Source organism: Balearica regulorum, chromosome 14 (assembly GCF_011004875.1).
Source record: "Balearica regulorum gibbericeps isolate bBalReg1 chromosome 14, bBalReg1.pri, whole genome shotgun sequence".
Taxonomy (NCBI): Eukaryota; Metazoa; Chordata; class Aves; order Gruiformes; family Gruidae; genus Balearica; species Balearica regulorum.
In genome coordinates, this window is record NC_046197.1 from 1,470,445 (window position 1) to 1,496,810 (window position 26,366).

At 55.9% G+C, this 26,366-nt stretch overlaps 4 protein-coding genes across 4 annotated transcripts in view; all 4 read left to right on the forward strand.

Annotated features, from left to right (window-relative positions):
- The window catches only part of LOC104636655 (protocadherin gamma-C5-like), a 231,919-nt gene that overhangs the window by 64,441 nt on the left and 141,112 nt on the right, over positions 1-26,366 (forward strand). The window lies entirely within an intron of this gene.
- Positions 4,100-6,923, forward strand: LOC142603899 (protocadherin gamma-B5-like). Its single transcript, XM_075766874.1, has one exon. The coding sequence runs from the start codon at positions 4,191-4,193 to the stop codon at positions 6,921-6,923; it is 2,733 nt and encodes a 910-aa protein (XP_075622989.1). The 5' UTR covers positions 4,100-4,190.
- Positions 8,934-11,878, forward strand: LOC142603900 (protocadherin gamma-A10-like). Its single transcript, XM_075766875.1, has 2 exons — positions 8,934-11,727; positions 11,843-11,878. The coding sequence occupies exons 1-2, from the start codon at positions 9,130-9,132 to the stop codon at positions 11,876-11,878; spliced, it is 2,634 nt and encodes an 877-aa protein (XP_075622990.1). The 5' UTR covers positions 8,934-9,129.
- LOC142603802 (protocadherin gamma-B5-like) lies at positions 22,506-25,807 on the forward strand. Its single transcript, XM_075766145.1, has one exon. It carries the CDS (start codon positions 22,896-22,898, stop codon positions 25,629-25,631), a length of 2,736 nt encoding a protein of 911 aa, XP_075622260.1. The 5' UTR covers positions 22,506-22,895; the 3' UTR covers positions 25,632-25,807.

Consider the following 26,366-nt stretch of genomic DNA (forward strand, 5'->3'; position numbering starts at 1 on the left):
AGCTGATACTGGTAACTGAGTGTATAACCGAGCCACGTGTTGCTTCTGCCCTTTAGAACACTTTATGTTCCTTCAACTGAGTGTGATGAACAGGGACATCTCTATGCGTGCATCCATGTTGTGATCCTTGTTGTCTGGAAGGAGAAGTTCTGAGCACAGTATTTCTTTCAGCGATGTCCGTCTGCAAATTTAGCTTTCCCGTTGCATGATGCTTGGGCAGGGTGAAGCATTGTGTCTGCACCAAGAGAGGGCAGGTGGAAGAGTTTGCTGTGGTGTAGTTTGAAATGTCTAAAAGGTTCCGTTTCTCCCAGTTGTTGTATGGGTCCCACAGTTGTGGTCCTGTGCATTTTCCTTTTCTTATTATCCAAAGAAATCAATCTGGGAACTGTGGCTATGGCCCTTTTGTGCAAATTCTGGTGTGATCCTCCAGTGTACTTTTCACCAACTAGATACTCTTCTTGTGTAGCTACTACAGTTGAGATGATCTAAAATGTTAAGCAATGATGCCTTCACTTCTGTAGGTTTCACATTCCTTTTTCCAGGTTCAAAACCTGGGCCTCATTTTGGCTGATAGCCCTTAAAAGTAGAGATGGGTTTTAATGATCAGGCTGGGGAGCAGTTTCCATGCGTACCGTGGAGGTGTTCAGCTGCCAAGACAAAGACTTTGAAATACTTCTGTTTCCCTAAAATTCCTCCTGTGGCTGATGCATGGGCAAAAGTTGGGTGTTGTCTTTGGTTCAACTATAGGCTGTGAATGGAGAGCAAGGAGGGTGAGAGGCTGGCTGCCAACCAGGAAAAGAGGTGGGTCAATGTGGTTTTGGCTGGGCAACGGTTTGATGGCATGCCGTATGCCAAGGCCTCGGCCATTTATGTTATCATCCTAGCTTTGCTGTTCAGAAAGGCCATGGTAATCCTCAGATAATGAAGTAGTTGAGCATAAGTGTGTACCTGGAAGGATGATGCATGGGTAGAGCAGGTTATAATTCCTCTGTGAAACCTCTGGTATTCCTCTCCTATCTCCCTGGAATGATGAGATGCAGAGTTTCTTGTCAGTTGTACTGACTCTTTCAGGCCTCTTGTTCCTGCGAGGTCGTGGTTCCTTTTCGCCATTTCCGGATAGTGCTTTTTCATTTGAAACTGAGAGCGTTGTTTTGCAGCACATACTTACTTCAACCACCTGAAGACAGGACTTTAGGTGTGAGGAAAATGAAGCAAAACCTAAACCAGAATCTCCTGTATTTTCTCTTATCTTGAGAAAGAGGCCCATGATGAGCATTTTTTAATGTTCAGGGAGATAAACAGGCCATAGAGTAGAACAAAAGCAGGTGAGAGCTGATGAATATTTCAAAAAATGAAACTCCCTACTGTGTAGTGCAGAGTAAGGTTGAAAGTTGCACTTGTAGCTTGGGACCTGAATGACTTCCAGGTGCTGTGGGCAATGAATTTCAATATCCACAGTGAAGCCCGAGACATCCTCACAGTGATGTTCCACTGACAATTTTTTCTCCTTTGAGGCTTCTCGTGTTGCTTGTCTGGGTTTTTTTGTTTGTTTTGGTTTTTGATTTAGTTTTTTTTCCTTTCCCTGGTGTCCTCTGTATGTTGTTCTATTGGCAAGGAGGAGGCGATCTTCCATTGTGCGATAGTGCCTCTCGCTGGCAGGAGAAGGAGAAGGCAGGAGATGTGAGGGTACATTTGTGTCATATTTTTGGTAGGGAGAGTAGATGAAAATGTGATTATAGTAGAAGCCGCATCTCTGTGGAGCAGTGCGTGTGATAGAAGAGGGGAGGAGATTCCCCCTAAGTTGATGGCTCGATGATCCCTTCTCTGTTGGATGACTGCTCCTCTTTAATTTTGGTTGTTTAGCATTTGTATGCTTTTGAATCCTCCTTTCTCTTTTCAGAACGTTGGTGAGCAGTGATTGTACTGCATTATCGTCCCATGATATGTTTTTACTAATTATGAGAAGGTCAGAAGCAAACCAGCAAGTTGTGTAGGGCTGGAGAGAACACCTGGGGGAGATCTGTTGGCATTGGGGCCATAGAAGAGCAGATGCTCATTTCCCTGCTTGTCATAGTTACTCCATTAGGCACACAGTTGTGGTACCACGTGTACAAATTGAGTTGCCTCTGCTCAGTAAGTTTGGCCTAAGAACTGGTGTCGTTCCACCTGATCCATTCATTTCTGCGTGTACGTTCTGTAACTCTTGCCTTGCTTGTTGTCATGAGCTACAGCTCGTCCTCAGGGTGTCTGACCACATGTGGAAGGTGCCATCTGTTCCAACTCTCTGAGTGCAGGCGCAGTTCCCGTACACACCTTTGAGGTTTAAAGCTGTAAAGAGGAAGGCTTTCCTAGGAGTACGTGTGCTCCCGGAGGCACACCTGTCTGCAGTGGAAGAAAGCAAAACCATCTCTTCAGCCTGGCCAAGATTTCCATGAAGAGACTGGGTGTCAGTGGGACAAAGCGTGCAGAGTGTCCCCCACATGGTCCCCCAAAACACGGTGGCCACTCAGCTGGAGAGCCATGGATTTGGCAGTTGTACTGTTAGATGGATAAGGAACTGGCTGGATGCCTGCGTCCAAAGAGTTACGCTCAATGGCTCAAGGTCCAAGTGGAAACCAGTGACGTGTGGTGCTCCTCAAGGGCCCGTACTGGGGCCAGGACTATTTAGTATCTTCATCATTGACAGAGACAGTGGGATTGAGTGCACCCTGTGCAAGCTGGTTGGTGCAGTTGATTCGCTGGAGGGAAGGGATGCCACCCAGAGGGACAGTGACAGTCTGGAGAAGTGGACCGTGCGATCAAGAAGTTCAAGAAGGCCAAGTGCAAGGTCCTGCACCTGTGTTGGGGCAATCCTCAGTTTCAACAGAGACTGTGGGATGAACGGTTTGAGAGCAGCCTTGTGGAGAAGGTGGGTGACAACTGGGACATGAGCGGGGAATGTGCCCTTGCTGCCCAGAAATGCAGTCGTAGCCTGGGCTGCATAACCTTATTGTGCCTTATACAAAGGGAGCTTAAAAGGAAGATGCAGAAAGAGTTATTACCAGGGCCTCTTGTGACACGACACAGGGCAAGGGTTTTAAGCTGAAAGAGGGTAGATCTTTTCCATAGATTTCTTTCCATAGAGAAGAGATGTTTTGCAATGAGGGTGGTGAGACAGTGGAACAGGTTGCCCAGAGAAGATGTGGATTCGCCACCACTGTTCAAGGACATACTGGATGGGGCTTAGAGCAACCTCATCATTTGACAGGTGTCCCTGCCCATGTCGGAGGGGTGGACTAAATGATCTATAAAGGTCCCTTCCAACCAAAAGCATTCTGTGATTTTCTGAAAGACACCAGGTGGCTTTGCACTTCCCTATTGGCAGACCCTCCGGTACAGAGATGCAAAAGAATACATTCCTCAGTGTAACGGCTCTTCTACCTACAAGAAAACAGAATAACGGGACAATTTTCATAGACTTAGTTGAGCAAAAGGAAGAAATGCAGGGAAGATGGAGACCCTTTGCAGGTCTGGCATGTCAGGTTTGAAATTACCGTTGCCTCATTTCGCCTCTGAGTGCTTACTGATTTCTGCAACACGAATATTTCCTTCTTGGTATTCGTGACAGGCAAGGAAATCAGAATTCAAAATACCTGGCAGAGTGCTACAAAGCTCTGAAAGTCTTCCCCTAGCTAGTGCTGCCAGGACTATTTGTTTCTGAGTGTTCGCTGGACTCAAGGCGATGACCTAAGAGCAGCCGACAGCGTATCTCGGGTACAAACGCCTTTGGAGCTGCAGCAAGCAAGCGAGTGCTTCTGGCTCGGCGGGTCTCATGCAAGGGAGACCCCAAGGCTGGGTGGAGGCAGCGGAGAGCGGCCAAAAGCCCGTCCCGCCGGGAGCGCGGCCATCGGCCGGCTGCGGTGTCGTCGCGGCGCCTCCGGGTGCCGCTGTTGGCCGCCGCGGAGCGGCGCTGGAGCCGGAGCCGCAGCCGGAGCCGGAGCCGCCGCAGCGTCCTGCCCCCGCGGGCTGCGGGCTCGCACGGCGCCGGCCATTGTGGGCAGCGGCACGGGCAGCAGAGGCGAGAGGCGGCGCGGCGCGGGGAGCAGCGGGGTCCGAGGCGGCGCCGAGATCGCTGCCCTGCGGCGGCCCCTGCGCTCGCTGCGGAGAGCGGCTGGAAGGAAGGGAGGAGAGCGCGGCGAGCGCTGCCCAGAATGGCGGGCGGGCCGGGGCCGGGGCGTGTGCCGGTGCCGGTGCCGGTGCCGAGCCGCGGGCGAGCAGCCGGGCGAGTGCTGCTGGCCGCTTTGCTGCTGGGCTTGTGGTGCCGGGCGGCGCCGGAGCGGATCCGCTACGCCATCCCCGAGGAGCTGGGCAGAGGCTCGCTGGTGGGGCCGCTGGCGCGGGACCTGGGGCTGAGCCCGGCCGAGCTGCCGGCACGCAAGCTGCGGGTGGCGTCTGCCGCTAAAAGGCAGCTGAAATACTTCACGGTGAGCGAGGAGACCGGGAACCTGTACGTGAGCGAGCGGCTGGACCGGGAGGAGCTGTGCGGCGAGTCGGCGTCCTGCTCCGTCAGCATCGAGGTGCTGGTGCAGAACCCGCTGAACGTTTTCCACGTCGAGGTGGCCATCCAGGACGTCAACGACAACGCACCGCGCTTCCTGCAAGATAATTTCCAGCTGGAGATCAACGAGTTGACTTCTCCTGGTGCTCGCTTTGCCGTGGGAGCCGCCGAGGACGCGGACGTGGGCAGGAACTCGCTGCAGGGCTACGAGCTGGAGGCCAACGCGTACTTCGCGGTGGAGGTGAAGGAGAGCCAGGACGGCAGCAAGTTCGCGGAGCTGGTGCTGCGCCGCGCACTGGACCGGGAGAGCGAGCAGAGCCTGCTGCTGGTGCTGACGGCGCTGGACGGCGGAGCACCGCCCCGGAGCGGCACCGCCCAACTCTGCATCAACGTGACGGACGCCAACGACAACCCACCCGTGTTCGCGCAGGACCGGTACGGCGCGAGCCTGCGGGAGGACGCGCCGCGGGGCTCGACGGTGCTGAACGTCTCCGCCTCCGACGCCGACGCCGGCACCAACGCGCGCATCACCTACGGCTTCGGGAAGATGCCGGCCAAGGTGCTTCAGAAGTTCGCGGTGGAGGCGGAGAGCGGGACGATCACGCTGCAGGAAGCGCTAGACTTCGAGGACACACGAGGGTACACGCTGCTGGTGGAGGCGAGGGACGGGGGCGGTCTGGTGGCGCACTGCAAGGTGGAGGTGGAGGTGCTGGACGTGAACGACAACGCGCCCGAAATCACGATGCTGTCGGTGTCGAGCCCGGTGCCCGAGGACGCGCCGGCCGGCACGGTGGTGGCCCTGGTGAACGTGAACGACCCGGACTCCGGGGAGAACGGTCAGGTGTGGTGCGAGCTGTGGGGCGAGGCGCCGCTGTCGATCGTGGCGTCGTCGGGCGGCTCGTACAAGGTGGTGACGTCGAGCGCGCTGGACCGGGAGCAGGCGGCCGAGCACCGTGTGACGGTGGTGGCCCGGGACCGGGGCAGCCCGGCGCTGTCGAGCCGCACGGCGCTGGTGCTGGACGTGTCGGACGTGAACGACAACGCGCCGGTGTTCGAGGAGGCCGCCTACAGCGCCTACGTGGCGGAGAACAACGCGGCGGGCGCGCCGGTGCTGCGCGTGCGCGCGCGGGACGCGGACGCGGGCGCCAACGGGCGCGTGAGCTACTGGCTGGCGGGCGGCAGCGCGGGCGCGGCGCCGTACGTGTCGGTGGAGGCGCGGAGCGGCGCGGTGTACGCGCAGCGCTCCTTCGACTACGAGCAGTGCCGCGAGTTCGCGGTGGCGGTGCGGGCGCAGGACGGCGGGGCGCCGGCGCGGAGCTCGACGGCGACGGTGCGCGTCTTCGTGCTGGACCGCAACGACAACGCGCCGCGGGTGCTGTGGCCGGCGGCGGGCGCGGGAGCGGCGGGAGCGGCGGGGTCGGGGGCGGGAGCGGGGTCGGCGCCGGTCCCGGCCGCGGCGCCGTTCGAGGTGGTGCCGCGGTCGGCCGAGGCCGGGTACGTGGTGGCCAAGGTGGTGGCGGTGGACGCGGACGCGGGGCGCAACGCGTGGCTGTCGTACGAGCTGGTGCAGGCGCCGGAGCCGGCGCTGTTCCGCGTGGGGCTGCACAGCGGCGAGGTGCGCACGGCGCGGGCCGTGTCGGAGAGGGACGCGGCGAAGCAGCGGCTGGTGGCCGTGGTGAAGGACCACGGGCAGCCGGCGCTGTCGGCCACGGCCACGCTGCACGTGGTGCTGGCCGAGAGCTTGCAGGAGGCGCTGCCGGAGCTGAGCGAGCGGGCGGCGGGCGCCGACTCGCCGGCGGAGCTGCAGTTCTACCTGGTGCTGGCGCTGGCGCTCCTCTCGGCCCTCTTCCTGCTGAGCGTGGCGCTGGCCGTGCTGGCGCGGGTGCGCGGGGCCGGGCCACCCGCCGTGCTGCGCTGCCTGGGCGCGCAGCGCTTCTCCGTGGCCGGCGCCGCCTTCCCGGCCGACTTCTGCGAGGGCACCTTGCCCTACTCCTACAACCTGTGCGTGGCGCCGGGACGCGCCGTCGCCGAGGCCGCTTGGCTGCCGCCGCCGCCGCCGCTGCCCAGCCTGCCCGCGGAGGAGCTTCTCGGCGGGGAGCCCTGCGGGAAGCGGAGCCCGAGCAGCAGCGCCGGCGCGGGAGAGCCGCCCGCCGACCCCGACGCACCGCAGGTCTGTAAGCCCGCGCGGTCCTTGTCCCTGAGCCTTTCCCAACCTCACGCCCAGGCTGATGCGCTGTGCTGGGCTGCGGGGTCTTCCCGACCTCTCCACGAACGAATGACACACTCCTGTGCCGTGTCCTTGTTGGCCGCAGGCTCAGTGGAGAGGTTCTTGCCATCCAGCTTGTGCTGGAGAAAATGCTACAGGTATGCTGTAGCTCCTGCATAGAACGAGTTCTTCTGATGCTGGACGTTCACAAGCCAAAAAACCCCTAGAAAACAAAACAAAAACCCCACGTCTTTTCCTTTTGAATTCTGAGCAAGCATTTAGTGATGGGGCTTTTTGGTTCATCACGCGTTCAGGTTCAGCTGAGTTGTTTTCTTTACAAGACGTGTGCTGTGTAAGACGGTACGTGGATGCTTTCTGTGCCGAATGAGTTCCTTGGGCCTTTCTGAACCTCCGTCCTTCTCCTCCTGGCTTTCCCGGGTGCTGTGGCTGATCCGTGTATCCGCGAAGCAATGAAAGAAGGAACAGGGTAACCCCGTTCCCTTCAGGGCATGCAGTTGGCGCCGGGACTTTCGGGTTCATCGGGGGGTGCAGGTTCAGTTTCAGCTGAGAAGTTTTGACTAGGAAGCTTGTTTTGTCTGAAATGTTACTAACGGTGAAGGCGGATCCTTACTGTGTAGAGTGAGATCCGCTGACTCTACATGACGGGGTCGCCGGGTCTTGCTGTGTCTGCTGGTGCGGTTACTGCCGATGTCTGTTTCCACGACCGAATGAAATAACCCTGAGCCGTGTCCACCTTGGCACGTGCGAACCGGCACTTCCGGCCTCATCAGCGGTCACTCGCGTAGGCTCAGTGGAGAGCTTCTCGCCATTCCACTTGTGCTGCAGAAAATGGTACACGTGTGGTGAAGCTCTTGTTTTGGTTCATCACACGGTCAGGTTCACCTGACGAGTGTTGTCTCTGAAACTTGCGTTGTCTGCAATGTTTGGAGTTACTAGTGATGTGGCGGACCCTGAAGAGTTTTGTGTATAAACTTGTGCCGTCCTAAATGGTGGGTGTCAGGAACGGTGAAGGCGGATCCCTACTGTGTAGAATGACAGACGCTAACTCTACGTGATGGGGTCTGGAAAATGGGGTTGATGCTTGGTATTGGAGATTTTTCCTTATCGCTTTTTCCTGAAGCGATGGACTTGCACCTGGGTGACAGCTGAGCAAAGCCCCGTTGCACTAGTGAGGCTGACTAGTATTTTCCAGACATCATTTTCGGAGTCCCTCGTGGAATTTTTTCTCTTTTTTTTTTGTTGTTCCGTCTGTTTTTTTACTGTTCCTGATCTGTCCTTTTCTACAAGGGTTAACCTGTAAAATGGGAGCGCCAAAACAAAAAAATCGCGGTTTGCCTGTTATCTTTTTTCCTATCCCTCTTTCCCCAAGTGTTGCACTGCGTTTCACGTGAAGAGTTGGCTTTATGCTGGGTTTATTTATTTTTGTTTGTAAATGTCCTACCCGACAGAGAGTACCTGCGCATCGCTGCCTGCTGCTGAGGCACTCCGTAGTGTAGGGTTATAAGCAGATATTCGGAAGTGATGATTGGAGAAGGGGGAGAAATGGAGGCTGATTCAGAGCAGCCTACGATGTACAAGTGAGAAGTAAGTCAAGTTAAGTAAGTCAAGAGCGAAGGGCTGTGCGTGTACTGCAGGATTCGGGGACTGACCATTCCGACTGCTTGTGAGTAGTTCCCCTACTACATGACACTGTTTTGCTCCGCAGAAAGGGTGAAAAAAAATTCATTCAAGCACGTCTGCTACAAAACGCTGTGCAATTCGTGGTGGAGATGCTACTTTTGGACAAATGGCATAAGACTCGCAATATTCTGCACGTCACATTAAGAAAAAACAATGTTACTTTACATATACGCTATTAGCAATTCATTTGTTCTGTGCGGTAGAAAGAACACAACCACGAGAGGCCTCTGCCTTCTTCCTGGCCGTGATCGCCGCGAAGACCGCAGAAGAGACGGGCTGGAGAGAAGCCCACGCAGGAGATCGCCGCCGGACGGGGAGGGATGTCCCCGTGTTGCCTGTTCCGTGGCCGCGAGCTGCCCGTGGGCAAGGCAGATCGGGCAGCGCTGGGCAGCGGTCGGTGCCTGCAGTGCCGGGAGGAGGCTGCGGGCGCCGCTGTTGACCGAGGAGGAGCGAGAGGAAGGCCGGAGCGCTGCAGGCAGCCCCGCCCGCTGCGGCCCGACTGGCTGGCTGGCTGGCTGTCTCGGCGCCCGGGCGGTCTGCGAGCGTCCCCGCGGTGCGGAGCCGTGCTGCAGCGAGGCGGAGGGGCCGGCGGCAGCGGCCGGGAGCGGCGAGACAGAGCCGGAGACAGACGCCGAGCCGGATCGTCGGTGGGCGGTGGTGCGGTGCCGGCGGTGGGTCGGCGGCGATGTGGGCGGCGGGGAGACGGCGGGGCCGGCGTGAGCGAGCCCTGCTGTGGTGCGTGCTGGTGGCGGCGTGGGAGGCGGCGCGGGGGCAGCTGCGCTACTCGCTTCCCGAGGAGATGCCGAAGGGCTCGTTCGTGGGCGACGTGGCCAAGGACCTGAGGCTCGACCTGCCGGCGCTCCGACACCGCGGCGTCCGCATCTTGGATAACGGCCGGACGCAGTATTTCGCTCTGCACGGGAAGACGAGACATTTAGTGACGGCGGAGAGGATAGACAGAGAGCAGCTCTGCGAGAGCGTTCAGCAATGCGTGCTGCGGTGTGAGGTGTTAGTAGAGGGTGAAATGCAAGTTCACGGTATCGAAGTGGAAATCACGGACATTAACGACAACGCCCCCAGCTTCCGGCATGCAGAAACGGACCTGAGAATGAGCGAGACGACAGCGCCGGGGTCGCGGTTTCCCCTGGCCGAGGCTCACGACCCGGACGCGGGGTCGAATTCGGTGCGGAGCTACGAGCTGAGCGGCGACGAGCACTTCTCGCTGGCCGTGCAGGCGGGCCCCGGCGGGGATCAGCGTCCCGAGCTGGTGCTGGCGAAGGCGCTGGACCGGGAGGCGGCGGCGTTTCACGAGCTGGTGCTGAGGGCGAGCGACGGCGGCGAGCCGTCGCGGACGGGCACGGCGCGGATCCGCGTGGCCGTGCTGGACGCGAACGACAACGCGCCCGTGTTCAGCCAGGCGGAGTACACGGTGCGTGTGCCGGAGGACGTGCCCGTGGGCTCCGTCCTCGTCACCCTCACGGCCACCGACGCCGACGAGGGGATGAACGGGCACGTGAAATACTCCCTGAAGAAAATCACAGAGAAAGCCTCCCAGATTTTCCAGCTGGACGCCGAGACGGGAGCGATCACGCTGCTGCGGAGCCTGGACTTCGAGGAAATCTCCTCACATGAACTGGAGGTGCAGGCACATGACGGAGGAGAGCTTTTCGATACGGCGAAAGTCGCGATCACGGTGACAGACGTCAACGACAACGCGCCCGAACTGAGAGTGTCTTCGGCGCTGAGCGCGATCTCCGAGGACGCGCCGTCGGGGACGGTGGTGGCCCTGCTGCACGTGCAGGACCGGGACTCGGGGGCGAACGGCGAGGTGCGGTGCAGCATCGCGGAGCGGCTGCCGTTCCGCCTGGAGAAGACCTTTGAGGAGTACTACCGCGTGGTGACGGCCGAGGAGTTGGACCGTGAGAAGGTGTCGGAGTACAACGTGACGGTGCGGGCGGCGGACGGCGGGTCGCCGTCGCTGTGGAGCAGCGCGGTGCTGGCGCTGCGGGTGCTGGACGTGAACGACAACGCGCCGGTGTTCGCGGAGGCGCGCTACAGCGCCCGGCTGCCCGAGAACAACGCGGCGGGCGCGCTGGTGCTGACGGTGCGGGCGGCGGACGCGGACTGGGGGCAGAACGCGCGCGTGCGGTACCGGCTGTCGGAGGGGCGCGTGCGGGGCGCGCCGCTCTCGTCCTACGTGTCGGTGCAGGCGGAGACGGGCGCGCTGTACGCGCTGCGCTCCTTCGACTACGAGGAGGTGCGCGAGGTGGGGCTGTGGGTGCGGGCGGAGGACGGCGGCGCGCCGGCGCTGAGCAGCAACGTGTCGGTGCGGCTGGTGATCGTGGACGAGAACGACAACGCGCCGCAGGTGCTGTACCCGCCGCCGGCGCCGGCGCCGGGCGCGGGCTGGGCGGGCGTGGAGCTGGCGCCGCGCTCGGCCGAGCCCGGGGCGCTGGTGGCCAAGGTGGTGGCGGTGGACGCGGACGCGGGGCAGAACGCGTGGCTGTCGTACGAGCTGGCCAAGGCGACGGAGCCGGGGCTGTTCCGCGTGGGGCTGCACAGCGGCGAGGTGCGCACGGCGCGCTTCCCGCTGGCCCGCGACGCGGCGCGGCAGAGCCTGGTGGTGGTGGTGAAGGACCACGGGCGGCCGGCGCTGTCGGCCACGGCCACGCTGACGGTGGTGCTGGCCGAGAGCGTGGCCGAGCTGCTGTCGGAGCTGGGCAGCGCGGCGGCGGCGGCGCCGGGCGAGCCGGCCGGCAGCCTGACGCGGTGGCTGGTGGTGGCCGTGGCCGCCGTGTCCTGCCTCTTCCTCGCCTTCCTGCTGCTGCTGCTGGCGCTGCGCCTGCGGCGCTGGCGCCGCTCGCAGCTGCTGGCGGCGGGCAGCGGCGCCTTGCGCGGCGTCCCGGCCTCGCACTTCGTGGGCATCGACGGCGTCCGCGCCTTCCTGCACTCCTACTCGCACGAGGTGTCGCTCACCGCCGACTCGCGCAAGAGCCAGCTCCGCTTGTCGGGCGGCAGCTGCTGCGACACCCTCCCGGCCCGGCCGCCGCCCGACGAGCCCGCGCCGCTGCTCGGGGAGGACCCTGCCGGCGCCCGCCGCGCCGACCCCGCCGCTGCCCCGGTGAGTTCCTCTGACCGCGCTTGCTCCGCGACGCTTCCCTCCGCTGCTCCTCCGCCCTTTCCCCCGCGCCGTCTTCTGCAAAGCTTCGCTCAGCAGCGCGCTCTGCGCTGCCGCCTCTTGCTCGCGGGCGCTGAACGTGGGAGTGGGGGAGGCAGCAGGAGCGTGGGGCTGCCCTGGGCTGGGGTTTCGTTCCAGCGGGGCCCTGGGGGTTGATCACGCGCCAGCTGCCGTGGCTCATTTTGTCCCCTGACGGCTGTACTTCCGCTTTTCCTGCCAGCATGAGCTCTTCGGGGTGGATGTGTCGCCCGATTAGCAGGTGGGAGGTGGCAGCAGCGTGGGCTATGTTCCCGACGGCGCACGTGCTCGAGTGGGGGGAGAGTGTCTTGAAACGGAGCGCGAAAGGCCCCGTGTCTAACTGAGCGGCTCGTCGTTTGCGCTCTTCTGTTTAACAAAGAGCTTAATGAAGTACTGAGGACAAAGGGCATAATGGGAGCTCTGGGAAGAGCAAAGTGTGTATTGGCGACCTACTAAACACCTTAATTATGCACGTACTCTAAGTGCCTTCATCCAGAAGGCTATGTTCTGATCCCTTCCTTTCTGCAGCTGTTAACTTCTTGCCTTGCTCCCTGGAATGATCTGCTGAAGGTGGGCCCCTGTCTCTGACAATGTCTTGAGCACCAAATCTGTTACATTTGCCTGACTGTCCCGTACGTGCTTTTCGTGTGTAGAGCTGTAAAGAGGAAGACTTCCATAGACGTGTTTCCTTAAAAAGGTACTGGAGGAAATGCTCTTGCTTGTCACAGGCACGTGGTGAGAAGTCAGGAGTTACCCGTGGTGAGGAGAAGTTATCAGTGCAACTTTTCTTTCCATGGAGCCTGTCTGCAAATGATGATGATCATTAACAACTGTGCAAGCTATGAAGTGTTTGAGGAGAGTCTTGGCGGTGGCAGTTATTGAGCATAGAGCTACATTTTGCATTAAGATTTAAGCGTGATATATCTTCCAAGTTGCCCCTGTGTTAAAGCAGGATGATGGTGTCTTTGAGTTGATACTTTGACAACTGAGTGTTTATCGGGGCTGCATATGGCTTATGTGCTTCAATGTAATTCAATATATATTTTTATATATAATTCAAATGTATTTCAAAATATATTCAATATGTATTTCTTCAAAATCGTGTTATGAGCGTGCATCCTTGCTGTGATCCTTGTTGTCAGGTAAGGAGCAGTGGTGCGTGCAACTTTTTCTTTCAACGGTGCCTGTCTGCAAAGGTAGCTTTTGTGTTGTGTGATGTTTGGGCAGGGGGACAAATTCTGTGTGTCCAGAGACAGGGCTGCTGAAGAAGTTTGCTGGGGTGTAATATGAAAGGTCTGAAAGATGTAAAGATGATGTAAAAGTTCATTTGGTCTTAGTTATTGGGTGAGGCCCACCGTTGTGTTTCCCTGCATTTTCCTCTTCTTCATTGTCCCGAGACTTGACTTGGAGGAACTGTGGCTATGGTCTGTGGTGTGAGCTTCTGTGCAAGGCTCCTGTGGACTTTTTACCAACTAGATATGGTAGCACTTGATCTTACGTAGTTTGTTATTATCATTGAAAGCAGTGTGTGAGGAACAGCATACTATATATTCTTAATAACTGCACTCATTAGAAAGATTCTCTTCGTTTTCTGTGCCCCTTACCAGCCAGTGAACAGTTTCATTCATAGGATGGGTCTATTCGTAATACACAATTGTTTTTGTCCTGAATGGCATGTTAGGTGAGGTGTTTTTCTCAAGTTTGTCTTTGTTTCACTCGGTTATCACTCCTGTGATATCACACGTGCTTGTAAATTATGAGGGTCAAAGACCATGATGGAAGTTGTGAAAAGTTGGGAGAGGAGAGTCCGGGGATGTGTGCATGAGGAGGTGCTGAAGGACCCAAGAGCTATGCTTTGCTCCTTTCCCTGTTCAGTGTCCAGGTGTAGTATCAGGCACTGTGAGTTTCTTCTTCCCAAAGAAGTTTGGCTCGAAGAGGTGTTATTCCTTCTGTACTGGGAGCCCTGGAGGTTCATTCTGTGTGTTTGCAGGTTGTCTGTCAATTCTTCACAAACAGCTTAATTACGTACTCTAGGATAAAAACCTAGAGTAAAGGGAGCTTTGGGAAGAGCAAATTGTGTATGCGCTATCTACAAAACCCCTTTATTATGCACCTTCTCTAAATGCTGCTCATCATTTGTGCTCTTCTGTTTATAAAGAGCTTAATGAAGTACTTAGGGCAAAGGCCATAATGGGAGCTCTGGGAAGAGCAAAGTGTGTATTGGCGACCTACTAAACACCTTAATTATGCACGTACTCTAAGTGCCTTCATCCAGAAGGCTATGTTCTGATCCCTTCCTTTCTGCAGCTGTTAACTTCTTGCCTTGCTCCCTGGAATGATCTGCTGAAGGTGGGCCCTTGTCTCTGACAATGTCTTGAGCACCAAATCTGTTACATTTGCCTGACTGTCCCGTACGTGCCTTTCGTGTGTAGAGCTTTAAAGAGGAGGACTTCCATAGACGTGTTTCCTTAAACAGGTACTGGAGGAAATGCTCTTGCTTGTCACAGGCACGTGGTGAGAAGTCAGGAGTTACCCATGGTGATGAGAAGTTGTCTATGCAAGTTTTCTTTGCATGGAGCTTGTCTGCAAATGATGAAGATCATTGAGAGCCATGCGAACTGTGAAGTGTTTGAGGAGAGTCTTGGAGGTGCTGTGTGTGTGAGGAGGTACTGGTGGAGATGCGCATGTTGCTTGTGAATTCCCAGGGTTCATTGCTGGACTTGCTCAAAGGAGTCTGAAGGTGTTTCATTTTTGGAGATCCCGCTGCTCAGATTCCAAGTGGCCAAGCTGTGGGTTCATCAGTTTACTACTTTCCTGCTGCATGATGTTTCCCCTGAATGACAGTTATTGCGCATAAACGTGCAATTTACGTTAAGATTTGAGCATGATTTGTTTTCCCATCTGCCAAAGTATGATGATGGTGTCTTTGAGTTGATTCTTTGACGACTGGGTCTTGATCGAGGCTGCACATCATTTATGGACTTGAGCACATTTTACAATTCTTCAAAACAGTGTTATGAAAACAATGTTATGAGCAGAGAAACCTCTTTGCATGCATCCCTGATGTGATCCTTGTTGTCAGATAAGGAGCAGTTGTGTGTGCAACTTTTCCTTCAGTGGTGCCTGTCTCCATAGGTAGCTTTTGTGTTGTGTGATGTTTGGGCAAGGCATCAATTCTATGTGTCCAGAGACAGAAAAAGTTTGCTGCGGTGTAATGTGAAATGTCTGTAAGATATAGAGATGGTGTAAAAGCTCAGCTGATGGTTGTTGTTGAGGAACCGTGGCTATGGTCTGTGGTGTGAGCTTCTGTGTGAGGCTCCTGTGGACTTTTTACCAACTAGACATCCTTCCTGTGTACCGACTGCAGTTGACATAAGCTGAAATGTTCATCTATGATTCCCTCACTTCTGCAGGTTTCCTCTTCTTGCCTTCTTCAGGGTATTTTGGTGGTGGTTTGGGTTATTTTGGTGTGGGTTTTTTTTGTTTGTTTGGTTGGTTGATTGGTTGGTTTTGTTCTGGTTAAAAGCTGGGCCTCATTCTGGCTGGTAACTCTCGCAATAGCTGCCAAGTCAATATATCTCTGTTTCCCTAAAATGTTCCTGAATGAAATGCTCTTTCACCTGTGTGTCATAGAGCCAAATTATTGGATATTGTCTGTGGTGGTGTAAAAAATATAGAAGCTTAGCTATAAGAAAACTTATATTAACTAGAAAGCTGCTTAAGGCCTAGAACTGTTTTAAAGACTATAATCGTGGGAAAGGAGTTTGTAATCAGAGTAATAGGTAATGAAGCTAACTGACCATGGCAATGTACAATGCTGCTACGTTCCTTGTACAGTCCCCACCCAGCTGGACAATAGGCCTGGGAATATTAATCTTATGAAGTAAGTTGTAATGGACGAGTGTATCCACAGCAAGGATACTGCACATGCCCACAAGAAGAGGGTCATCCAGCGAACATGGGTGCGAGACCACTGACGACCACCAGAGACCCCTGAGGACCCCCCACTGAAATCACTGAGCATGCGTGATGGGGAGGAGAACATGGAAATGGGTTCCAAGAAATGATTATCATAGGACTGCCTATTCTCGGAAAAATAATGAATATGTATATTTTGATTCTATATAACTTGTATGTTGGTGATCACCTGGCATGCACGTTTGGTGGAGCTATTTCCCCCGTGCATCCAGCGCTGCAATAAAGCAAACCGAGGGTAACTCACGTCTGGTAGATTTTTCTTTAACAGGTGGAACTAAAGGCTGTGAATACAGAGGAAGGAGGATGAGACACTGGCTTCCAACTGGGAAAATACATCCATCAGTGTGATTTTGGCTGAGCAATGGTTTGATTTCATGCCTGGTTAAGTTTAACCATGGTGAAGTTGACCATGAGCCAAGAAGGCCAATGGTGTCCTGGGGTGCCTTAAGAAGAGCGTGGCCATCAGGTTGAGGGAGGTTATCCTCCCCCTCTACTCTACCGTAATGAGGCCACATCTGGAGTTCTGGGCTCCCCTGTTAAAGAAAGTCAGGGAACTACTGGAGAGAGTCCAGCGGAGGGCTTTGAGGATGATGAGGGGAGTGGAGCATCTCTTGTGTGAGGAAAGGCTGAGAGAGCTGAGCCTGTTTAGCCTGGAGAAGAGAAGACTCAGAGGATGGGACCAGGCTCTGTTCAGTGGTGCCCAGCAACAGGACAAGGGGGAATGGGCCCAAACTGGACGACAGGAAGTTCCATGTGAACATGAGGAAAAACTTCTTCACTTTGAGGGTGACCGAGCACTGGGACAGGCTGCCCAGAGAGGTTGTGGAGTGTCCTTTTCTGGAGATGGTCAAAACCTGCCTGGACACAATCCTGTGCAACCTGCCCTAGGTGAACCTGTTGTGGTAGGGGGGTTGAACTAGACGATCTGCAGAGGTCCCTTCCAATCCCTACCATTCAGTGATTCTGTGGTTCTGGTGGCAAGGCCTGTGCCATTCATGCTGTGACCCTGGATTCCCTGTCCTCAACGTCAGGGAATGACAGTCCTCCAATCAGAAAGTGTTTGCACAATAAATGTGCATGTAGAATGATGGCGCATGGGTAAAAGGGCTCCTGATTCCTGTGTGAAAGCTCCTTTATCCATCTCTGTCTCCCTGTAAGATTGTGATGCAGATTTTCTTCATACCTGTAATTACACTTACTTTCAGGCCTTTCTTTCCTGGAAGGTCATGTTTCCCATTTCTGGATATTGCTTTTGCATTTGAAAGCGTGCGTGGATTTTTGCCGCAAATACTTACTTCAAACACTTAAGAGAGAATTTTAGGTGTGAGGAAAATGAATCAGAACCTAAAAGAGAATCTGTTGCAATTTCCCAGAAGACTTAGCTTGAGAACGAGGCTCATGATAAGATGATTATGCCTATGGCTTCCTTATTGTGGCAGATAAGCAGGCCTCATATTGGAAAAATGGCTGAGCCCTGTTGACTCTTTCTTCAAATGAAACTCCCTATGGTGCAGTCCAGAGTAAGACTTTAGAGCCACACTTGCAGCGTGAGATACGAATGACTTGCAGGTGGTCTCAGGGATGAATTTCCACATGCGCAGTGAAGAGCAAGAAGACTGCCCGGTGAGTTTCTCTGACAACACTTAGTCTTATAATGCTTCTTGCCTTGTTTGTCTGATTCATGGCCTTGGGGTTTTTTCATTACCTGGTCCTATATGGATGTAGGTTTACTTGTAATTATCAGCATAGCTTTGTTTAGCAATGTGTCATGTGTTAGTGCCTCTTGCTCTTGCTAGAGTGAGTGTGAAAGGCAGGAGATGTGAGGGTCTCTTTGTGTTCTGTTATTGTTTCGGGGAATAGATGTAAACATGACCTCAGTAGAAGTCGCATCTCTGTGGAAGAGTGCATGTGATAAAAGAGGGGAGGAGATTCCCCCTGCACCATGCGTTTGATGAAGCCGTTCTCTGTTGGGTGACCACTCCTCTGGCTGTTTATCCTTTGTGAGCTTTGGAATCCTTGTTTTTGTTCTGAGAATGTTGGTGAGGAGACAGATGGACCTCCCTTCGTGGTGTGAGCGTAGTGCATTATCGTCTCCTGACGGAAGGAAGGCAAAGCTTTGTTCAGCAACGTGCTGTGTGCTGGTGCCTCTTGCTCCCGGGAGGTGAACGTGGGATTGTGGCTCAGCCTTGCAGCGTGTGTGGGTGGCAGGAGAAGTGAGGCTACTGTTTTTATCACGTCATAACTGTGTTACACACTCTTGACTCTCCCAATCTCTCCTGGATGACAGCTTCTCTTCTACTTTTACAACCTGTGTTTTTCTTCTCAGAAGTGTAGCCAAGAGATAACGTAGCTTCATTTTAGCACAGAGCTGTAAAGATATGTGATGTGAGGTCCGTGGGTGATGCTGGTGCATGTTGAAGAGTAATGGTCTGGGCAACCGGCCCTTTGATGGCAAGTGCTTGCCAATTGTATATGGGAGAAAGAACACCGTGGAAGTTGTGAGGGGTTGGTGACACGAGTCCTGGCAGGTGTTTTGTGAGGGGCTGTGAAAGGACACAAGAGAGATGGTTTGCTGCTTTCCCTGTTCAGTGTCCCGCTGTAGGAGTATTGTGCCATGGAGTTTCTTTTTCGCAAGTAAGTTTAGGCTAAGAGAGGTCACTGCAGCTGCATTGGGAGCCCTGGGAGGTTCCTCCTGATTGTTTGCAAGCTGTCATGATGTTTTTAACAAACGTGCTTTCCTGTCATACGACGTTCCCTGTGAATGGTAGTGCTGAACTTTCTTGTCATGATGAGGTAAATGTGGGCAACTGCGTGTCCGAGAATGTGTCCTAAAATGTCACTGGAGGAAATGCTCTTGCTTGTCACCGGCACCTGATGAGAAGTCAGTGCAGGATCAGCAGGAGACTGGCCTGGAAGGAGGACATGAGGGGGCTATAGGCTCCACCTGGCTGGCTGGTGCTTTAATGTCATGCCTAGTGCTAAGGCCTCTGACACTTAGACTGAGCCCCCTTTTCCTGCATCCCGAAAGGGGTGACCAAAAAAAAAATCCCCTGATGCGTTGGTCTGCAAGTATTAGCCATGGAAGTGCAAAAATGACTCAGGGGTACTATTTCTAGTAATTACTTTCTGAAATGTCACTTTTCCATCTATGTGTCCCTGTAAGACTCCAATGTAGATTTTTGTCCTGGTGGTGTTAAGCTTTTCCCAGCCTTGACGTGCCTTCAGGCGTCATGAATGGCTCTTGCTCAGATGACGTAACTGCGCATGTGCATGATGGTGTCTTTGAGCTGATACTGGTAACTGAGTCCTTACCTGGGCTGCCCGTTTTACATTTTTCATGAGTGTGATGGGCAGAGACATCTCTATGCGTGCATCTGTGTTGTGGTTCTTGTTCTCAGATGAGGAAAACCTGTGAGCACAACATTTCCTTCAATGATATCTGTCTCTATGCGTGCATCTGTGTTGTGGTTCTTGTTCTCAGATGAGGAAAACCTGTGAGCACAACATTTCCTTCAACGATATCTGTCCGCAAAGTTATCTTTCCTGTTGCGTGATGCTTGGGCAGGGTGAAGCATTCTGTCTACACCGAGATAGGGCAGGTGGAAGAGTTTGCTGTGGTGTAGTTTGAAACATAAAGGGTTTGAAACTAAAGGGTTTAGTTTCTCCCAGTTGTTGTATGGGTCCTGTAATTCTGGGCCTGTGCATTTTCGTTTTGTTATTGTCCAAATTTACTCCCATGTGTCATCCTCCCATGTGCTTTTAACCAACTAGATACTCTTCCTGTGCAGCTACTACAGTTGAGATGATCTGAAATGTTAAGCAATGATGCCTTCACTTCTGTAGGTTTCACATTCCTTCCGTGATTCTTCTCAGGCTCAAAACCTGGGCCTCATTTTGGCTGATAGCCCTTAAAAGTAGAGATGGGTTTTAATGATCAGGCTGGGGAGCAGTTTCCATGCGTACCGTGGAGGTGTTCAGCTGCCAAGACAAAGACTTTGAAATACTTCTGTTTCCCTAAAATTCCTCCTGTGGCTGATGCATGGGCAAAAGTTGGGTGTTGTCTTTGGTTCAACTATAGGCTGTGAATGGAGAGCAAGGAGGGTGAGAGGCTGGCTGCCAACCAGGAAAAGAGGTGGGTCAGTGTGGTTTTGGCTGGCAAATTGTTTGATGGCATGCCTGTGCCATTTATGTTATCATCCTAGCTTCACTGTCCAGAAAGGCCATGGTAATCCTCGGATAATAAAGTAAGTGTGAGCATAAGTGTGTACCTGGAAGGATGATGCATGGGTAGAGCAGGTTATAATTCCTCTGTGAAACCTCCGTTATTCCTCTCTGTCTCCCTGGAATGTTGAGGTGTAGAGTTTCCTGACACTTGAAGTGACACATTACTTCAGGCCTTTTGTTCCTGCGAGGTCATGGTTCCTTTTTGCCATTTCTGGATAGTGCTTTTGCATTTGAAACTGGGAGTGTTGTTTTGCAGCACATACTTACTTCAACCACCTGAAGACAGGACTTTAGGTGTGAGGAAAATGAAGCAAAATCTAAACCAGAATGTCTTGTATTTTCTCTTAGCTTGAGCAGGAAGCCCATGATGAGCATTGAATCTGTAGGGCGATTAACAGGCCACAGAGTGGAAAAAACCAGGTGATGAATAGTTGAAAAAATGAAACTCCCTACTGTGTAGTGCAGAGTAAGGTTGAAAGTTGCACTTGTAGCTTGGGACCTGAACGACTTCCAGGTGCTGTGGGCAATGAATTTCAATGTCCACAGCGAAGCCCGAGACGTCCTCGCAGTCACTTCCCTCTGACAACTTTTTCTCCTTTGAGGCTTCTTGTGTTGCTTGTCTCGTTTTTGGTTTTGCCAGAGATTCCCCCTGAAGCTGATGGCCTGATGACCTATTGTCTCTTGGATGATGGCTCCTCTTTGATTTTAGCTGTTTAACATTTGTGTGCTTTTGAATCCTTCTCTTTCTTCTGAGAATGTTGGTGAGCAGACAAATGCACTTCACTTCTTCCTGTAATTGTACTGCATTATCATCCCATGATATGTTTTTCCCAATTATGAGAAGGTCAGAAGCAAACCTGCAATTTGTGTAGGGCTGGAGAGAAGACAGAGGAGCTTGGGGCGGGGGGAAGTACAGAAGTTCATATTGTCATTTTCCATGAATGTGTCCTTGTAAGACTACGATGTAGAGATGTAACCGTTAACACAACCATGTGCCTCATGTAGTACAATGTAGTTTGAGTTGCTTCTGCTCAGTAAGTTTGGCCTAAGAAATGTTGTTATTCCACCTGATCCGTTCATTCCTGTATGTTTCTAACTCTTACCTTGCTTGTTGTCGTGAGTCCTAGGCATACGTGTGCTCACAGAGGCACACTTGTCTGCAGTGGAAGAAAGCAAAACCATCTCTAGTGCAGTGCTGTAGAGTGGTAGAGTGGCAACCCAGCCTGGCCAAGGTTTCCATGAAGAGACTGGGCGTCAAGGGGACAAGGCATGCAGAGTGTCCCCTACATGGTCCCCCAAAAGATGGTGGCCACTCAGTTGGAGAGACATGGGTTTGACTGTTGGACTGTTAGATGGAGAAGGAACTGGCTGGCTGGCTGCGTCCAAAGAGTTACGCTCAGTGGCTCAACATCCAAGTGGAAACCAGTGACGTGTGGTGTTCCTCAAGGGCCCGTACTGGGGCCAGGACTATTTAATATCTTCATTAATGACAGAGCCAGTGGGATTGAGTGCACCCTCTGTGAGCTGGTTGGTGCAGTTGATTCACTGGAGGGAAGGGATGCCATCCAGAGGGACCGTGACAGTCTGGAGGAGTGACCCGTGCGAACATCATGAGGTTCAAGAAGGCCAAGTGCAAGGTCCTGCACCTGTGTTGCGGCAATCCCCAGTTTCAATACAGGCCATGGGATGAATGCGTTGAGAGCAGCCTTGTGGAGAAGGACTTGTGGGTAGTGGTGGGTGAGAAATGGGACATGAGCTGGGAATGTGCCCTTGCTGCCCAGAAATCCAGTTGTATCCTGGGCTGCAGGTTGAGGGAGGGGACCCCGCCTGGAGTACCGTGTAGAAATCTGGGGCCCACTCTACAGGATAGACATGGACCTGTTAGAGCTAGTCCAGAGCAGAGCTACAAAAATTGTGAAAGGGCTGGAATGTCTCCACTCTGAAGAAAAGTCTGGAAGAGTACAAGTTCTTCAGCCTGGAGAAGAGAAGGCTCTGGGGAGCCCTCAATGCACCTTTTCAATAGAGAAAGGGGGCTCATGAGAAAGACGGAGAGAGAGTTTCTACCAGGGCCTGTTGGGACACGGCATGGGGCAAGGGTTTTAATCTGAAAAAGGGTAGGTTTTGATTTTCCATAGGGAAGAAGTGTTTTGCAATGAGGGTGGTGAGACACTGGAAGAGGCTGCCCAGAGAAGCTGTGGATGTGGCACCACTGTTCAATTTCCCATTGTCAGCCCCTGCAGTACGGAGGCACAAAAGTAGGAATTTTTGTGACTTGGGAAAATAATGAAGGTCATTCTGCTATCTTAGCATAGAGCTATGCGCCTTACCTTTGCGGTGATACAATTCTCCGTGTGATGGTTTTTCTCCCTACAAGAAAAACTAGTAAGGGGAGCAATGTCAGAGACTTCGATGAGAAATATTGAAGAAATGAAGGGAAATGAAAGCAAAATGGAAAAGAAAGTCTTCTGCAGCTTTAAAATTCTTTACTGATCTTCTAGTTCCATGTGATTTTATTACGTGCAGCTGAGTTGTTTTTTGCTCTGCCCCAGCTATTTGTTTCTGAGTGTTCGCTGGACTCAAGGCGATGACCTAAAAGCAGCCGACAGCGTATCTCGGGTACAAACGCCTTTGGAGCTGCAGCAAGCAAGCGAGTGCTTCTGGCTCGGCGGGTCTCATGCAAGGGAGACCCCAAGGCTGGGTGGAGGCAGCGGAGAGCGGCCAAAAGCCCGTCCCGCCGGGAGCGCGGCCATCAGCCGGCTGCGGTGTCGTCGCGGCGCCTCCGGGTGCCGCTGTTGGCCGCCGCGGAGCGGCGCTGGAGCCGGAGCCGCAGCCGGAGCCGGAGCCGCCGCAGCGTCCTGCCCCCGCGGGCTGCCGGCTCGCACGGCGCCGGCCATTGTGGGCAGCGGCACGGGCAGCAGAGGCGAGAGGCGGCGCGGCGCGGGGAGCAGCGGGGTCCGAGGCGGCGCCGAGATCGCTGCCCTGCGGCGGCCCCTGCGCTCGCTGCGGAGAGCGGCTGGAAGGAAGGGAGGAGAGCGCGGCGAGCGCTGCCCAGAATGGCGGGCGGGCCGGGGCCGGGGCGTGTGCCGGTGCCGGTGCCGGTGCCGAGCCGCGGGCGAGCAGCCGGGCGAGTGCTGCTGGCCGCTTTGCTGCTGGGCTTGTGGTGCCGGGCGTCGCCGGAGCGGATCCGCTACGCCATCCCCGAGGAGCTGGGCAGAGGCTCGCTGGTGGGGCCGCTGGCGCGGGACCTGGGGCTGAGCCCGGCCGAGCTGCCGGCACGCAAGCTGCGGCTCAGCGCGGAGAAGCAATACTTCACGGTGAGCGAGGAGACCGGGAACCTGTACGTGAGCGAGCGGCTGGACCGGGAGGAGCTGTGCGGCGAGTCGGCGTCCTGCTCCGTCAGCTTCGAGGCGCTGGTGCAGAACCCGCTGAACGTTTTCCACGTCGAGGTGGCCATCCAGGACGTCAACGACAACGCACCGGCCTTCAGCAAGCCTGCTCTGGACCTGGAGATTGGTGAATGGACGCTTCCCGGTGCTCGTTTCCCGCTGGAGATGGCCCGAGACGCGGACGTGGGCAGCAACTCGCTGCTGACTTACCAGCTCACTGGCGACTCGTCCTTCTCGCTGGCCGTCAAGGAGAGCCCGGATGGAAGCAAGCAGCCGGAATTAGTGCTGGAGAGAGCGCTGGACCGTGAGAAGCAGAGCTCCTTTCAGCTGGCGCTGACGGCGGTGGATGGCGGGGAGCCGGTGAGGTCCGGGACGGTGCAGGTTCGCGTCAACGTGACGGACGCCAACGACAACGCGCCCGTGTTCAGCAAAGGCGTCTACGAGGCGCGAGTGCGGGAGAATCTGCCGGCGGGGTCGCTGGTGCTGCGCGTGCGAGCCACGGATGCGGACGCGGGCTCCAACGGGCGGGTCTCCTACTCCTTCGGCAACGTCCCGGACGGCGTCCGCGCCTTGTTCAGTGTCGACAGCGCCAGCGGCGAGGTCAGGACGGCGGGGCCGCTGGACTTCGAGGAGAGGAGCAAGTACGGGTTCGGCCTGGAGGCGAGGGACGGCGGCGGGCTGACGGCTCACTGCAAGGTGCAGATAGACATCACCGACGAGAACGACAACGCGCCCGAAATCACGATGCTGTCGGTGTCGAGCCCGGTGCCCGAGGACGCGCCGGCCGGCACGGTGGTGGCCGTGGTGAAAGTGCGGGACCGGGACTCCGGGGAGAACGGTCAGGTGTGGTGCGAGCTGTGGGGCGAGGCGCCGCTGTCGATCGTGGCGTCGTCGGGCGGCTCGTACAAGGTGGTGACGTCGAGCGCGCTGGACCGGGAGCAGGCGGCCGAGCACCGTGTGACGGTGGTGGCCCGGGACCGGGGCAGCCCGGCGCTGTCGAGCCGCACGGCGCTGGTGCTGGACGTGTCGGACGTGAACGACAACGCGCCGGTGTTCGAGGAGGCCGCCTACAGCGCCTACGTGGCGGAGAACAACGCGGCGGGCGCGCCGGTGCTGCGCGTGCGCGCGCGGGACGCGGACGCGGGCGCCAACGGGCGCGTGAGCTACTGGCTGGCGGGCGGCAGCGCGGGCGCGGCGCCGTACGTGTCGGTGGAGGCGCGGAGCGGCGCGGTGTACGCGCAGCGCTCCTTCGACTACGAGCAGTGCCGCGAGTTCGCGGTGGCGGTGCGGGCGCAGGACGGCGGGGCGCCGGCGCGGAGCTCGACGGCGACGGTGCGCGTCTTCGTGCTGGACCGCAACGACAACGCGCCGCGGGTGCTGTGGCCGGCGGCGGGCGCGGGAGCGGCGGGAGCGGCGGGGTCGGGGGCGGGAGCGGGGTCGGCGCCGGTCCCGGCCGCGGCGCCGTTCGAGGTGGTGCCGCGGTCGGCCGAGGCCGGGTACCTGGTGGCCAAGGTGGTGGCGGTGGACGCGGACGCGGGGCGCAACGCGTGGCTGTCGTACGAGCTGGTGCAGGCGCCGGAGCCGGCGCTGTTCCGCGTGGGGCTGCACAGCGGCGAGGTGCGCACGGCGCGGGCCGTGTCGGAGAGGGACGCGGCGAAGCAGCGGCTGGTGGCCGTGGTGAAGGACCACGGGCAGCCGGCGCTGTCGGCCACGGCCACGCTGCACGTGGTGCTGGCCGAGAGCTTGCAGGAGGCGCTGCCGGAGCTGAGCGAGCGGGCGGCGGGCGCCGACTCGCCGGCGGAGCTGCAGTTCTACCTGGTGCTGGCGCTGGCGCTCCTCTCGGCCCTCTTCCTGCTGAGCGTGGCGCTGGCCGTGCTGGCGCGGGTGCGCGGGGCCGGGCCGCCCGCCGTGCTGCGCTGCCTGGGCGCGCAGCGCTTCTCCGTGGCCGGCGCCGCCTTCCCGGCCGACTTCTGCGAGGGCACCTTGCCCTACTCCTACAACCTGTGCGTGGCGCCGGGACGCGCCGTCGCCGAGGCCGCTTGGCTGCCGCCGCCGCCGCCGCTGCCCAGCCTGCCCGCGGAGGAGCTTCTCGGCGGGGAGCCCTGCGGGAAGCGGAGCCCGAGCAGCAGCGCCGGCGCGGGAGAGCCGCCCGCCGACCCCGACGCACCGCAGGTCTGTAAGCCCGCGCGGTCCTTGTCCCTGAGCCTTTCCCAACCTCACGCCCAGGCTGATGCGCTGCGCTGTGCTGCTGGGGCGCTGCATGGTCTTCCCGACCTCTCTTTCCACGAACGAATGACACACTCCTGTGCCGTGTCCTTGTTGGCCGCAGGCTCAGTGGAGAGGTTCTTGCCATCCAGCTTGTGCTGGAGAAAATGCTACAGGTATGCCGTAGCTCCGGGATAGAACGAGTTCTTCTGATGCTGGACGTTCACAAGCCAAAAAACCCCAAGAAAACAAAACAAAACCCCCACGTTTTTTCCTTTTGAATTCTGAGCAAGCATTTAGTGATGGGGCTTTTTGGTTCATCACGCGTTCAGGTTCAGCTGAGTTGTTTTCTTTACAAGACGTGTGCTGTGTAAGACGGTACGTGGATGCTTTCTGTGCCGAATGAGTTCCTTGGGTCTTTCTGAACCTCCGTCCTTCTCCTCCTGGCTTTCCCGGGTGCTGGGGCTGATCCGCGTATCCGCGAAGCAATGAAAGAAGGAACAGGGTAACCCCGTTCCCTTCAGGGCATGCAGTTGGCGCCGGGACTTTCGGGTTCATCGGGGGGCGCAGGTTCAGTTTCAGCTGAGAAGTTTTGACTAGGAAGCTTGTTTTGTCTGAAATGTTACTAACGGTGAAGGCGGATCCTTACTGTGTAGAGTGAGATCCGCTGACTCTACATGACGGGGTCGCCGGGTCTTGCTGTGTCTGCTGGTGCGGTTACTGCCGATGTCTGTTTCCACGACCGAATGAAATAACCCTGTGCCGTGTCCACCTTGGCTTGTGCGAACGGGTGTCATCAGCAGTCACTCGTGTAGACTCAGTGGAGAGCTTCTCGCCATTCCACTTGTGCTGTAGAAAATTGTACAAGTGTGGTGAAGCTCTGATTGACGTTTTGTGTCGGTTCATTTTAATGTTTTTAGTTTTAATTGACGA